This window comes from Zerene cesonia, chromosome 7 (assembly GCF_012273895.1).
Source record: "Zerene cesonia ecotype Mississippi chromosome 7, Zerene_cesonia_1.1, whole genome shotgun sequence".
Taxonomy (NCBI): Eukaryota; Metazoa; Arthropoda; class Insecta; order Lepidoptera; family Pieridae; genus Zerene; species Zerene cesonia.
The window spans coordinates 3,499,273-3,513,873 of NC_052108.1; the positions used below are offsets into that span (position 1 = coordinate 3,499,273).

Genomic DNA, 14,601 nt, shown 5'->3' on the forward strand with positions numbered 1-14,601 from the left:
AGTAGGTGTGACGCGGAATAGAGGAAAAAAACAGACTAACAAAAAAACTGATAAGATTGTAGAAAACTCTGATAATGAAAAAAGGGCTGAACTTAAATTAAACCATCTGTTTGATGCTGAAGAAGACTGCATTAGTGATTAATTAAATAAATAACTTGCTTTATTTAAAAGATACATAAATCGATTATGTAATTAAGCTATATACTGATGTAGTATGAGGGAATATATTGATTTCCTCTTTTGTTTTTAATTAAATTTGTATTAATGAAATACCAACTTATGATTTTATCAGTTCATAGCATTCTACATACACAAGATGCAATTTGTACATTTTTTGTCATATTGGGCGAAAGAGCTTGTGGTTTGCCTGATGGTAAGCATTCGCCATCGGCCATGAACTTTCACAGACATAATATCTCTACAAATTCTCTGCCTGGGACTGGTAAGGGAGAGGAAAAGGAAACAAGTTTCTGGCTCCCCTATGCAAGATAGTAGCATGCTACTATTTCACACTGGTCTTAGTGGAGGTGTGATACTTATCTTCTACAAACTGGCCCAATTCATACCAAAGCTTTATCAACTGCCACAATCAAAACAATAAACTGGTTTTACTTCCTGAGACAAATATCCATAATAATAATAAAATTTTGAAGTGGAAAGATTTTATCATAACTTTATTGACATTGATGACCACTGAAAATAAGGTAACCTGCCTGCCACTGCTTGCTCAAACAAAAAAGTAGATTTGAGTGAGACAAAACCTAATTGCCAATTTTATTTAATTCATTATTTGTAGAGAGCTGGTTCAAGCATGTTCCTTGTCCGGTATGAACTTTACTTAGAATATTGAAGTGTCAAAAGACAAAAAAAAATTCAAACCAACCAAATGACATTGTTATTTATGTGTGCAGAATTTTTGTTTAGGCTTGTCCTGTTCTGATATTGTATTTAAATCTCTATATTTTGTATCACTGACAAAAATAGGTTTTATGAGGTTAAGACTCGTATAAAATACACAATGCAATTAAGTGATTTATTCAAATTTCATCAACACTGAGATACAATTGCTGACTCGGACTTAATTTCCAAGTTCTCGGTTTGCTGACTTTCAGTCTTTTTTTCAGCAAAAGCACTTAGATCTCGCATCATGGAGTAGGCATCTTCACCATCGGCATAATATTTAGGTTCAATTTCCAAAATTTTGAAGCCTAGTGAGTTGGTATACAAATTAAGTGCAGCTCTGTTGCTCTTTCTCACATGCAAGGACACATACTTGGCCTGTAAAGTTGAAAACAAAGTGATGCAAATAAACTATTACATTTTACTTAATTTAAAATACTCTCCATAAAATCTAGTACTTCCAAATCTATTTACTGTATACCTGAAAGCATTCAACCATAGCAAGTGACGCTTGATTCATCAACTTTTGTGCTAAACCAAGACGTCTATGAGACCTCTTCACAGCTAAGGATGTAATATGTCCATGTCTATTGTCTTCACCATCTTCTTCCATTTTGGCCAGTACATATCCTGTGGATTATCACAAATTTAAGTTTTCAGTATTCTTAAAAATATAGGGGTTAAAAATAAATGCTGAGAAGATTACTGACCTACTATATGGCCTTTTTCATCTTCGGCAACATAACTCAGTTGTGGCCAGGACAGTCCATGATAAAAATAATATTTCATTTGATAGTTTTCTGGCAAGCAAAGCAAATTGCAGTGCTGCATATTCATAAGGTCGCTAGGTCGCGCACAACGGATATTCATTGTTGATAATTGTTTTTTGGGTTAATGAAAATATTGCACAGTTTATTCTTTACGAGTTTTCTTTAATTTCGGCTGCCGTACTTCTGAGGCAGGTGGTGTTTCAGACATACCACCTATAAGTTCACGAACAAAGCGAAATTTAGATAAACAACATTTCCATACGACGTACCAACCTTAAACAAAGACAAGATATAAAAAATATCGTAAATATATACCACTGAATACATACATTATATGGAATTTTGGACTACTTACAAAATAATACAAATACAAAAACTAAAAATATACTACATACAAAAGTTATTATGGCTAATATGACTTCCTTCATTTCATCAAAAACGTCTTGATCATTAAGCACTAATAAAATTGGAATGCATAACTATTAATATACTTAATTACAAATTGATTTTTCAATAAATGCTGTTTGATTGTACTAAATAATTCAGAATTGAAATTTTATTGTTGTACTTTACGTGCATGTCAAGCATGAACACGTCCGCCATATTTTATCAAAAGGTGCAAGGGCACAGGTTACTAGCATGTCTTATAAACGTAAGTAATGTTAATAATTGTGTGATGCAAATAATGAGACGTATTGAAATACCTGTTTTATATATATTTTACTGTCGGTTGCATTCGTCAGAGCTGATATTTTTAAGCTTTTTATTTATTTTAAATATAGGCTATATAACCTAAAACCGGATTCATCGAAAATGTCATAATATTGACGACTTTGAAGTTTGACATGTGTAATTTGTCAAGTTTGCAGATAGTAAAAATGTGTGTAATATTCCTGGGTGAGAGATACCTAACATGTAGGCAACTGGTAAACAAACTCAAACTCTTAACATTTAATATTCAACAAGATTTCGTTTAGAAGAACTTTTAAATCGTCAAAATACAGAACAGGTCATTAAGAGTAGAAAGAAAAATACATTTAGCATTTAGATTTATATTTTAATGAGCATAACGAGACTTCTTTTTTGGAATTGTCATTTTCAGTTATCACTTTTCGATCAATCACTTGTCGTTTGTTGTATTTTTTCTGTTAGAAATTTCTATACGAACTAGGTATAGTTCGTATAGAAATAGATACCTACCGGTAGATAGTTTATTACCGATTGCCACTTTAAAGTTTATAATAATTGGTTTTGACGTTGACGTTCAGTGTCAACTGTCAAGTGTCAGGATCCAAGTCTTGTATGAAACAAGTTTTGAATAGGCTATAAGGAATGAGGATACAATTAATTACAATGCAATAAGTAAAAGGACATAGGTGGGATTAAATGCCTATTGTACATTTTAACGTATACCCACTGCAAATCCTTAAAATATTGAATTGAATTGAATTGAAATATATAAACTTGTTTGGGTTTTAATATGAAAAGGTACACAGTAAAACATTAATGGAAAATGGATCATTCATCAAACCGCGAAAAGTCTGCAAACGATTTAGTTGGGTAAATAAAACTTAACCGTATTCACAATATTAATCAAATGTGTTTGTTAATAAAATATAGGGGCTATATAATCTTCATTATTTCAGACATAGGGGTCCAGTGTTTCATAAAGACGAAGTAAAAGTGCTTGTAAATCTAGTTGAAAAATATAAAGCGGTTGTATTAAATAAGAGTACAAATGCTACATCAATCAATGCAAAAGATTTAGCTTGGGCAAAAATTACTAAACAATTTAATGACCAAAATGTAAAATGCTATAGAAGCATTGAAAACCTTAGAACAAAATGGGAGAATCTTAAAAAAGTGGCAAGGAGAGTATCAAAGAATGTTATAGATACAAATTATGCTGAATTTGATGATATTACCAATAGAGTCGTTTTAATGATACATGAATCAGAGAACAGTATTGAACCAATTGAATGTGCTCAAGCCTCATTCCAAGATGGTAAATAATGTATTTATTTTAAGATTCACAATTATATTTTTTCTTTTAATTTTATTAATTCCACAAATGAAAGAAGTTCACAATTCAGCTGTATTTCTTTTTTTTTAGGGTTTCGATTTTCCATAGCTGTGGGTTTTTAAACTATTGTTGTGATTCTTTTGCTGTTGTATAGGAAATTGTTAAGTGATACCTCCCCCAGGGAGTCTAACCCTTTTTGTGGAAAAAATTATACCATTTCAACTTGTTCTATGTTTTAGATTGTGATAATGAAATGAAAGAGAATTCCATGAATTATTGGGAGGATGACAAATCATCAGATGAATGTGGTAAATATATCTTCTTGTTATATTCTTGTATCTTGTGATATACAAAAAATTGTAATGTTGTAATTATGTTTATATTTATACCTGTTTTAGGAAGTACTGGAGAAACAGACAAGTAAAGTATTAGTATCATAATTTAAAGTTTTTAAATGGCATTTACGCTATATTTTGTTAGAAAACACTTCAATTTAAAATTAAAAATTTTAGGAAGGCCAGATCTTCAAACTTTTCACCACAGGAATGTGATTTACTTTTAAAATGTGTAAAACAGGAAAAGGAGATAGTATTCAATTTAGAAACAACCAAAAAAGCTAATGATTTGAAAAACTCAGCATGGACGAGGGTGAGCTTGGTGTTGTATTTTTTATAATATGCAATATAACAGAAACTATGCAATATAAAGAAAAGAAATGAAAAATAACTATAAATAATTTATACATTTATATCCATGGATCTTATTACAGTACCCCATTGCCCAAACTTATATGATTGGTGAAAGTGAATGATGACCATGAAAGTTCTATAATTTTTTAAATCATGATATACCTGCATACGCATATATATCATTTGAGACTAAAGACGATTGTGTATTCTATATATACAAATTTTAAACTATAAATGTATATATTGTTGTTTAATTAAATTCCATAATAATCAAATTGTTTTAGATTACACAAGTGTTTAATAAATACAGTACAAACGCTAGGTCAAAGAGGGTTCTTAGAACGAAATTTGAAAATATGAAAAGGATAATGAAAAAAGCCAGTGTAGAAGAATATATCAAAAGGTTTGGTAGTGGACAGGACTTGGATAATCAAGTGAGCCATTTTATGTTTTATCTATGCACAATATTTTTATTTCAACAAAAAAAGACTATGTATTATGTACATGAGTACTATATTTTTTATTGAAACCCTGTTTTTTGAAATATATAGTTATATAGGTTTCAATAAACTAAAACAATTATATGTGCAATGTGCATGAATTAACCCATATAACAGAGAAAACATCTCCTGCAAGGAATTTTGGAAGTCCTTCACCAAGGAATATAATATAATATTTAGCCTAAACTGTACTACAGTATAGGCTAAATAAAAATAAATAAGTTGTTAATTATAATATGTAATTTAATTGTCAAAAGTAATTTCAAAACATGATAATTTACTATTACAGGCATTCAAATCAGAACCATTGTTTGATAGCAAAATGGATGATACAGACTTGGATGATATTGACCGCAGTGACCTTAGAGCATCACCACTTCCGGATCACAATGATTGTATAGATCCATTGAGATTTGTTATGAACGCCGATTCGGGGATTGGTGGGTATTTTATGATAAAATGTGATAAATAGAATTGACATTTAAAAAATACGTACTGGATCTATTTTAATAATTTTTTATTTAAGAAATCTTTATCTAGGAATCTTTTACATACAATCAATTCAAATAAAAAAAATTAAAAAAATTTTGTTTCCTTTTTTTTAGGTTCAACAAGTTATATGGCACCATGGAACGAGTTTGAAAATAAAGAAGTTGTTAAATTGAAACTTGAGTTACTGAACTATCAGTTGGAAACTGCTAAGGTATAAGGATGTATACCATTTTACTACTGTAGAAACAAAAGACGAACATGCTTATTATCCTAGCATACATATGTGCATTGTTTACGATATGCAAAGCTTACTTGATGGATGTTTAATATCCTCAACAGGAGTTACAAGAAGAGTGTAAGAGAAGGAGCTTTATGCCCCACCAAAAGATTTAACTCCAAAATCAAGCCTGGCTATATTCTTAAAAGAATTTATAACGGCGCTCACTAAAGTAAAGATACATAAATTTTGAGAGTTTGTTTGTAGTTAGTAACATCATGAAACAAAAAAACTGATTTTTTATAAAATTATTTCAATCAAGGCGATACGGGGGTAATTACAAATAATTTTAAATATACAACAACATACGTTTCAGCTCAAAAGAAAGAGACTAGAAGAGGCGGTAAGAGCAGATATTGCGGAAAGGGAGGCGAAATCTCTGGAAACTTCTCTTCGGTTACGGACCGCGAGGTTAGAAGCTGTCGCGGCTGAAATGAAACTTCCAGAATCTCATCCTGCTCTCGCTTACACAGAGAAAGAAGTATTGGCGCAAGAATATTTGAAGTCTCACTAATAAATTAAAATACAACTTGAATTTGAGTACTTTTATTGTAACAATGAAAACACGGAATAGTAAACCATTTAAAAAAAATTGTGAATCACTATATTTTAAACAGTGTCGTACACCAAAAGGTAGTAGTCTTTTAATAAAGTAAAGCAACTACAATAAACAACGACTAAAGTGACAATTAAGAGTGGTTATTTGGAGAAATTTGATAAAATATGAAATTGTATATAATATTTATTTTAGTTAAAAACACCACTTTTACATAGTTTCGCTTTATTTTCAACCAGATAAAAATTATATTAGCGTGCCAGCATTTTTTCTTATATTTAATAATTATAAGATGCACTCAAAAATCAAATTAAACGAATCTCAATTTATCTCTTTACCAAATTTAATTCAAAGCGATTCGGTGGCTTGAGCGTGAAGAAAAGAGACATATAGACAGACAAGCAAGGTAGGTATTACTTTCCAATCTGAGACTATACCTTGTCACATTTAGGTCCTGGGATGAAATGAAACGATTGTATAAATACGAAATTTTGTATATTTACTTGATTGCGTTTTGCAAGACGATTAAATTATAATACAATCAATAAAATTATTTAATATGCCTTTTGTACAATTTCATCTATACCTAGCTAAACTACGACATCTAGGAAATATATTACACATAGCTAATATACAACATGTTTTTACATTGATATATTGTATTCTACGATTAGTTATGATTTATTTTTAAAGTACGAGATATTGCGATACCGCAATAGCTATATTTTTACTTCTCAATTATTATTCTGCCACGAAATCATTGGTAGGTATATATTTGTGTATAAAAACAAAATATGTAAATTGTTTCCGAAAGTTCCAGTTTATTAATATTGGTAAAAATCTCGATTACTGGCAGTGTTAACATCAACCGTATCACATATACTTACACGTTTGCTGAACAAAATTTGGTTAATTGAGCACACAGATATTCAAATTCTTCACATAAAACACCAAATAATTTAGTTGTCTTATACACTTATTGGTCATAAATTCTAGCGCAATACTGAGCTTTAATAGCCTTAACATACAAAGAATGCTTTCAAGGAACATTAATAATTAAATTTATAATCACTGCATTGGAGCAACATACGACAGATACAATCATATCCTGTAGACCACTCGAATACGATTATGAACTTTAACTATAAAGCAATAAATTGCCATTTACTACGAGCACAATTTGTACGCTTTACAACACATTTTGTTTACAAATATAGCTTCATTTACACAAGAAAATATTTGCCTACTTGTTCACATCTCTGTTTTTTTTTTTCGATAGAAAGACAGAGATGAAACAAGGATGACATACACACGCGTAGGTACGTAAGTTTAAATATCTCCTTTTGTAAATTAAGCCTTAAACATCATTGTACGATGTTCTTAAATTACAATTGATGCAAAATTGTATAAAACTGGACGGACAACTCAACTCACTACAGCAAATGAGCATCCAGCATCTAAAATTATGATTTATACATTCCATTGTGAATGTAAATTAATTGCATTTACAACTCCATACCTTTGACTAATGTTTGCAAAACCAACAATATGATTTATAAGCTAACATTGAATAGAAACTATTCGCATTTGTTCGCGTTAGGCAGTATACTCGATGTATAAATTGCGTATTATCATTTGTCTTTGGTACCGGCGTTTTACCTTTTTGGAGGAAAACCAGCTTCCTCAGTGTCCAGCACAAATCATTGCAGCATTGCCTCTATACGATGTAAAATATCCAAAATAAAATCATTCTTAAGTACACGTAGACATGTGTCTATAGCATCATATTTATAAAATTTACGATCATCGGTCTCTGGTAGGTTCGACAAATGAAAAACAAGTCAAAATCAGTCGTCCAACCTCAACCCACTGATCAAGACATCGATTACTGGAGCATCTAAGTCTACCGAATATTGTCTGCTTAAATTCCATAAGCGTTTCAAATCCATGGCATAAGCAGGAAGATATTATAGAACTGGGAGTGAAGCGCCGTGGGGAGCGATGGGAGTGAGAGGAGTTAACGGAGTACTTGTCGTGGAAGGGGGGACCGTCGTAGCCGGAGTGTCTTGCGGTGGTTCTGCAGCCCTCACTAAAGCGCGTCTCAGCTCTTGAGCTCGTACTGCGAGGGTTCTAGCAGATTCTGCCATTTCTGCTACGGCACTCGCGCAAGGGAATTGTTGCGCTGCCGCTTTTGTCTTAGCGACTGTTGTTGCCAGTGCATCTGATAGAGCGTCAGAACATCGGAGTATTTTCGCTTTTAGGCCGGCGTGCTGTGCACTCCTGAAACAAGATAAATAGGTGGTGAATACTTTCTCTTTACCACAAAAACATCAAGTGATCAAAGCATACTGACATTACTTTTTGTACGTGTAATTTAGAAGTACCTTTATTCGCACAAGTTTCGAGTAACATTGAGGAAGATTTTGCGTAATATTACACCAATGAAATTCTTCAACCTACCTATGCACCGTATCGCCGACATGCACAATCCTGTGTGCACTCAGCACAACGAATTTGCCATGCGCAAGGAACACGTCCGGCGGCTGGCCCATCTCTATAGTCCTGAGGAAAGCTTCTACCGCCGTGGAGAGGTGAGCGCCGTACGTGGCGGTCTGCGCTGCGTAGAACGCCGCGAGCTGCCTGTCGTCCGGGGGCAGGCGGGTGGCTGCGGCTACTGCGCTAACCTGTACATAGGAAGTATATTATGTAAGTATTAAAAACAGAGAATTAGGTTGAGCGGTTAGCCAACTATACGATTGTTAAGAACGACCATGTTTTTCATTACCCTTACATTGAAATACTTTCAAAACAAAAAAACTGATTCGTATAATAATTACCTCGCCAGCATGATCAGCGTCTCTGACCAGAGCATCAAAGGAAGCCCGCAGCTTGTCAGGTAAGGCAGCTCTGATCTCCGCGTTGCGGCGCCCCACCGCCGTCCGTGATTCTAGCCTCACATAGTCGTATTCTTCTGTCCATTCGTGTTCTGGGACTGTGGCTGATCGTCTATAAATAGATTATTATTAGATTTACGTTGAGCTTTGAGCAGTCTAATCAAATCCAGCCCTCATTTTAAGTTAATGACAGTTATGCATAAATTTCTTGCAAATTTCAAATCACCTTTGATAAAGACCAAGAAATTACATACAGGATATCACTATAAAATATATGGAGTCGATGGATTACACCACACTTCCCCAAGCTATAATTGATGCTAGCTGAGTTTAGCAACGATTGTTTTATTTCCATCACGTAATTCAACCAACGAAATACTATAAATATATTATTATTATATTTTAAAAAATCGAAATAGCTCTACGCCGTAGAATTAAGTACCTGAAAAGCAACGACGCGTTTCCATGTATAAACGAGGCAGCACGCCTAACATCTTCTGTGAGCGACCTCGCACACGCCACGAGCTGGTCGAGCGCGTCCTGCGTGCCGTCCGTGGGCTCCCTGTCCCGCTCCAGGCGTTCTGGCGCCCAGTCGCCAGCGTCCAGCGCGCTTGTGGCCTCGTGCGTGATGCGTTCTGCGTCCTTTAGCGCTTTCACCAGCGGCCGTAGCTTTACTGCGATACCTGGATTGGGGTGATCGGTTGGTGTTATAGCGCTGATGAGTTGATGTATGTCGAATATTGAGAACAATGTGTGACAAGTTATCATTTTGTCCTATACTTTTTTACAAATTGCCAAGACACAGTTTGTTCTATAATTTTATATTCTGATTGATTTTATTTAAGGCTTTTAAGTGTGACATTTTATACATCCATTAGTTTATACAAACATTATCCATAATTGATTATAAGTGTATTACATTATTACACAAAAGGAACTTTTTGAATATGATTGCAAGTATAATTCACCTTTATCTTGTGCATCGTGCGCGTTAGCCAGCGTGGCGTCCGCGAATACGGCGAGGTCGTGCAGCGCAGCGCGCAAGCGGGCGCCGGCCACGCGCACGTCGAGCACGCGCGCCCGCAGCGCGCCGCGCCGCCGCCACCCCGGCGACACGTATGACAGCAGCCGGGATACTGCGGCCGATGCTTCTTCCTGTACACAATGACACATTTACCACACACGTCTGGTCATCCTATGCTGGCTGTGAATGGATAACACTAATGCGTTATGCTAATATTTATATTATAATATGCCTAATTTTTTTCGACTAAATTGTTCATTTGATAACAATGAAATTATAAGAAAGATGTAACACCAATGTGAATAATTAAATAGCCACTAGCAGCCATACAGCCAGCAGACTTTTACATGGTTCTGACTTCTGAGTGGGCAAGGATCGAGGAACCAAAGAAAAAAACGCATTTTATAAACGTAAATACATTTTGTTTGTTCAAAAACAATGGATGTATTTCTATTTAGTACACTGAATACTCTTCAGAGAAATTAATACAAATCGAATCCAAACTCACTTGTAATCTTTCAAGCGCTTCCAATGCTGCATCACAGGGCAATGGTAGAGCGCGCGACCGCGGCACATCATACGTGCTCGACGCAGACGCGGCTGAGTGTGCTGAGCTCCCCGAGTTCGCTGAAGCGCTTGACGTGGCTGAAGTGAGCGAGCCAGTACCGCTGCAAGCTGAGTCAGCGCTTGCCGGTCGAGGAGCTCGCGGGGCGTCATACCAATCAGCGGCTGGGCGTGGACAGTCGTACGTCCCAAGACGTTGTACAGGCATCGGCGCTCTGGGTACATCGTAATGTGAACATTCTTCGATCTGAAAAAAATGTTTTCAAATGATCACTCCATCCTATTCCCCAATGTTTCTAAACAAAGATTATGTTACAGATTCGCGTAAAATATTCGTCATTTGGTGTCAAAAGAGACTATAGGATTCTATTACGTTACTTTTTGCGTAATTACATACTAATAAATAATAATGACGTATTGTTATAGTTTTCCTGTTTATTGCGTTGGGTGTACGTGATCAAATCCTAACCGACATTAAAATACAGCTCAGTTTTGGAAAATAAACATAGATAAATTTACTGTTTCGTTTCATTTCATCATTTCGATGCAATTAAACGCTTTATAAAAAAGATTTTTTAAACATTGGTTATTTTCCCCTTTTAAGCGTTTACAGTTGTATGTGTTCATATTTACACAGCAATTGGTAGATATGAATCTAAAAATGTGATTAACTTTTTGCCAAGCAATTACCTAAAATATTCATTTAAAGATTTTATAAATAACTAGGTTCGGTCCGCCCCGGCTTCGCACGCGCTTACATAGCCTACGTGTACTTTTCAGTGATGATGCAGTTTTAAATAGGCTAATCCCTTCATGATTGCATTACAAAGACTTTTCTTCCTCTATTTAAAAACGAAATAGGAATTACTTTGGTAAACGCTGGGGACTGTTGTGCCGGCAATGGCTGGTGAGCGACGGGCGCCGGAGTGCGCGTACGCCGCCTCTGTGTCGTGGAGCTCGCATCGAACACTCCAGCCACTATCCTCAAACGGTTCCCTGGACATATTCCCTGGAAAACAAAATAATTCCAATGATTTATAAGTATGTATAAGTAACGGGAGTAATTGTTATGTTTATTTCAAAAAACTAAGGTTGCTAACTGTAGATAGTCACTGTAAAATTGTAAACACCGTTAGATTATAATCATTTTCGCGAGAAAAGTGAAATTATATTAAATATATCGAAAAATTGTGATGCGTAAAATACTGCTTAAATTAATGCGTTATTTTTCAGTTAAATTGTGAAATAACGATTTCTTGTAAATATACTAGCATTATAGCGAAAAATAACGAGTTAAATTGTAAACAAATGTCATGAATCTCATTGCAATTTCACGAGTTATGAGCTTATGGTTTTCACAAAATCACGACGAAAATAAATAATCAGTTTTCGAAAGCCCAAATATTTCATTTTATTAAATATGCGACAACCTCATACATGTTAATGTAAAAGGTACCCAGATTATAATTGTACAAAATAAGGGAAGTATTAATTTTCCTTAGATCATCCTATTATATATCAGTATTTCCCTAATGCCTTGTTTTGTTTAAAGAATGAGACGGCAATTTTAGTTGAAAACAATAAGTACTTAAACAGCCACACATTTCGAAATTATTTATAAAACAGATACAGAATAAAAAGTATTTTCACGTGATGTAAATTAAAAATCTACGTTCAAAGGTTGCAAACGAAAAGCAACAAATATGAAGGAACCACTTACGTGGAAAATATAACTTTTTGGAGGGCTTTTGCGGTGAGCATAAAAGTAGCGACGAGGCAAGTCACGATTAAAACAACTCGTGTTTCTCTTTAAGTAATGTATTTAAGAAGTGTTGATTGAATTAAAATTTTGTACATTGCAAAATTTATAGTAGGTACTCACATAGTTTTACTTATGTTATATTAACACAAATGTTTATACAGAATCGTAATGATTTTTAAGAACAATAATTTGCGTGTGCTTAGCGGAGCTTATTGTTGGATGTTTAATAGTTGGTAAGTACCTGTCTGCCTCTAAGTGAGCAGAGCCACCAGCCCTCGCTCCCTCCTGTATTCTGCTCCAGCACGGTGAGGAGGTCGCCTCGTCTGAATGCCAACTCGTCTGGTGACTCCGCTATATTGTCGTACAACGCTCGCGCCATGCACTGTAACAAGCAAAGAGCTTTGATAAGTTGAGAATTACAGTTTTATATTCTTTTATAAAATTGTAACACAACTTTATCGATTTGAAAGGTCAAATTCGATAAACTGTAAAGTCAAGGAATGACTTGACTTGAACATTTGGATTACTTAAGGAAATAGAAAATAAAAGTAAATGAAAACCAAATTATAAATTAGGTATTTCTTGAAAGATAAGGTTATAGACAAGACACATCGCAATAAATTTGAAATGCCATTTATAAGGCGACCAAGGGCCGGGACTTAGTTTTATTAGTAAACATTGCCCATTTCTTAAGATTGACTATGATAAAACATATTCATAAACTTCTTAATATTAACGCGAAAGTTTAAATCCGTAAAATAAGAAGTTATCCCTCTTAACTCTCTTATGCAAGAGTGGCCTAACTAGCTTCATCATACGGGAAATTTGAATAACTTATTATAAATTTAAGACGCAAGGTTCGTTTGTGCAGCTATTTGAAAGTAGGTTAATGGAAAATATAAAGTCTTCCTTGCGCTATTTTTGCGCAGTACAAAGTGCTAATGAGAAAGATTTTCTTTATATAAAACACAAGAACAATGTTAATATTTTAAAGAGTTGTGATAATAAAAATGTTTTCTAGAGAGGGTGCCGCTACCTATAAACCTAGTTGTCGGTAAGTGATTGCTTAACCGACAGGAAAGCTCTGGAATTTACTCGATCGCAACACACGTACAGTGTGCACTCTCACGTAGCGCTTCGTAAATCTAGATTTATTAGCTGAAGAATTGAGTATCAGCTCTACTTAACCTAAATACTTTTAACTGAATGTCAAAGAATTCTTCGTCAAGCTTTGAGAATAGAATTTTAGAATAGTGTATTTGGACGCATTTCAGATCATTAGGCAAGCGGATTTATTGGAATTTGGTGTATAGTATATATACATTATTAGTGGTATGTGGTTAATAGTCATTTTTATGAATTTATAAAAATTTATAAAAACAGTTGACAGTTGAAAGATAAACCTTATTCAGCGTACGCAGTGTTTTTTTAACATTTTTCAAGAATAAAATAATGTAACATTATATAAAAGGTGTATTTGCACAATATTTGTAAGTATATTATGTTGGAAAATGTAATTTAGCTATGATTGTATAACGGTTAACATCCGAGATTTATTTGTAGGGTTAAACGAGGAACGTTACTATTATTAATAGCCTCCTTATTAACATTTGACACCATTGCACCCTCTACCAGGCGCACATGTTTCGCGTAGAGCTTTCAACGGCATCTATTAAATTTACATCCCGGGTCCACAGGAAAATGATTTATCGAATCACTATTACGTTTATACAGAGACAAATTTAGCTTTGATACTAAATTTATTTACGCAGAATTTTCTCAAAATATGCTTCATTGGTTTATTTAAATTGTATTATACTACAATATTTAAAGAACAGGACGGATGACGGATATGTTTTTTATTTCAAAGAATTCTATTGCGAAACCGAGCTATATTCAATTTAACAAAAGGAAACTGAGTTCCTATAAATTATATTTTATAACGTAATCTATCGTAACCACTAAAATATGACATGCCTTTATTTAGGTCGCTATAAACGGACAAACAGATGATCGTAAAACATTTTAAAGATTTCTCGTGTAACTTCCATGTAACAAACATGCATATATGCATTTAGTGGAAAGTAAGCAGATATTAAAAACTTAAAACACACTATTTATCGTAAAACAATAGAGTAGTCTCTAAAATT

General features: G+C 34.1%; 4 protein-coding genes across 7 annotated transcripts in view; 2 read left to right on the forward strand and 2 right to left on the reverse strand.

Annotated features, from left to right (window-relative positions):
• Positions 1-272, forward strand: part of LOC119828305 — a 1,953-nt gene extending 1,681 nt beyond the window's left edge. The window contains exon 2 of one of the 2 annotated variants that reach the window (XM_038350426.1): positions 67-272. In XM_038350426.1, the coding sequence (XP_038206354.1) occupies positions 67-142 (76 nt within the window). In that variant the 3' untranslated portion in view covers positions 143-272. Of the gene's footprint in view, positions 1-5 lie in introns of both variants that reach the window. The other variant, XM_038350427.1, reaches the window with a different exon arrangement.
• Positions 273-1,019: 747 nt separating this feature from the next.
• Positions 1,020-2,524, reverse strand: LOC119840870 (N-alpha-acetyltransferase 10). Its single transcript, XM_038367648.1, has 4 exons — positions 2,375-2,524; positions 1,611-1,943; positions 1,382-1,530; positions 1,020-1,278 (listed from the first exon to the last, which is right to left on the reverse strand). Exons 2-4 carry the CDS (start codon positions 1,768-1,770, stop codon positions 1,048-1,050), a joined length of 540 nt encoding a protein of 179 aa, XP_038223576.1. The 5' UTR covers positions 1,771-1,943; positions 2,375-2,524; the 3' UTR covers positions 1,020-1,047.
• A 442-nt stretch (positions 2,525-2,966) lies between these two features.
• LOC119828207 lies at positions 2,967-6,186 on the forward strand. Its single transcript, XM_038350308.1, has 9 exons — positions 2,967-3,230; positions 3,317-3,675; positions 3,933-4,035; positions 4,092-4,113; positions 4,174-4,341; positions 4,667-4,816; positions 5,172-5,322; positions 5,488-5,585; positions 5,968-6,186. The coding sequence occupies exons 1-9, from the start codon at positions 3,184-3,186 to the stop codon at positions 6,163-6,165; spliced, it is 1,296 nt and encodes a 431-aa protein (XP_038206236.1). The 5' UTR covers positions 2,967-3,183; the 3' UTR covers positions 6,166-6,186.
• A 511-nt stretch (positions 6,187-6,697) lies between these two features.
• The window catches only part of LOC119840791 (breast cancer anti-estrogen resistance protein 1), a 51,030-nt gene continuing 43,126 nt past the window's right edge, over positions 6,698-14,601 (reverse strand). For all 3 annotated transcript variants that reach the window (XM_038367534.1, XM_038367535.1, XM_038367533.1), the window contains exons 2-9: positions 12,693-12,833; positions 11,558-11,698; positions 10,634-10,936; positions 10,070-10,256; positions 9,544-9,784; positions 9,045-9,213; positions 8,668-8,891; positions 6,698-8,487 (exon numbers count right to left, since the gene is read on the reverse strand). In XM_038367534.1, coding sequence (XP_038223462.1) covers positions 8,175-8,487; positions 8,668-8,891; positions 9,045-9,213; positions 9,544-9,784; positions 10,070-10,256; positions 10,634-10,936; positions 11,558-11,698; positions 12,693-12,833 — 1,719 coding nt within the window. In that variant the 3' untranslated portion in view covers positions 6,698-8,174. The remainder of the gene's footprint in view (positions 8,488-8,667; positions 8,892-9,044; positions 9,214-9,543; positions 9,785-10,069; positions 10,257-10,633; positions 10,937-11,557; positions 11,699-12,692; positions 12,834-14,601) is intronic.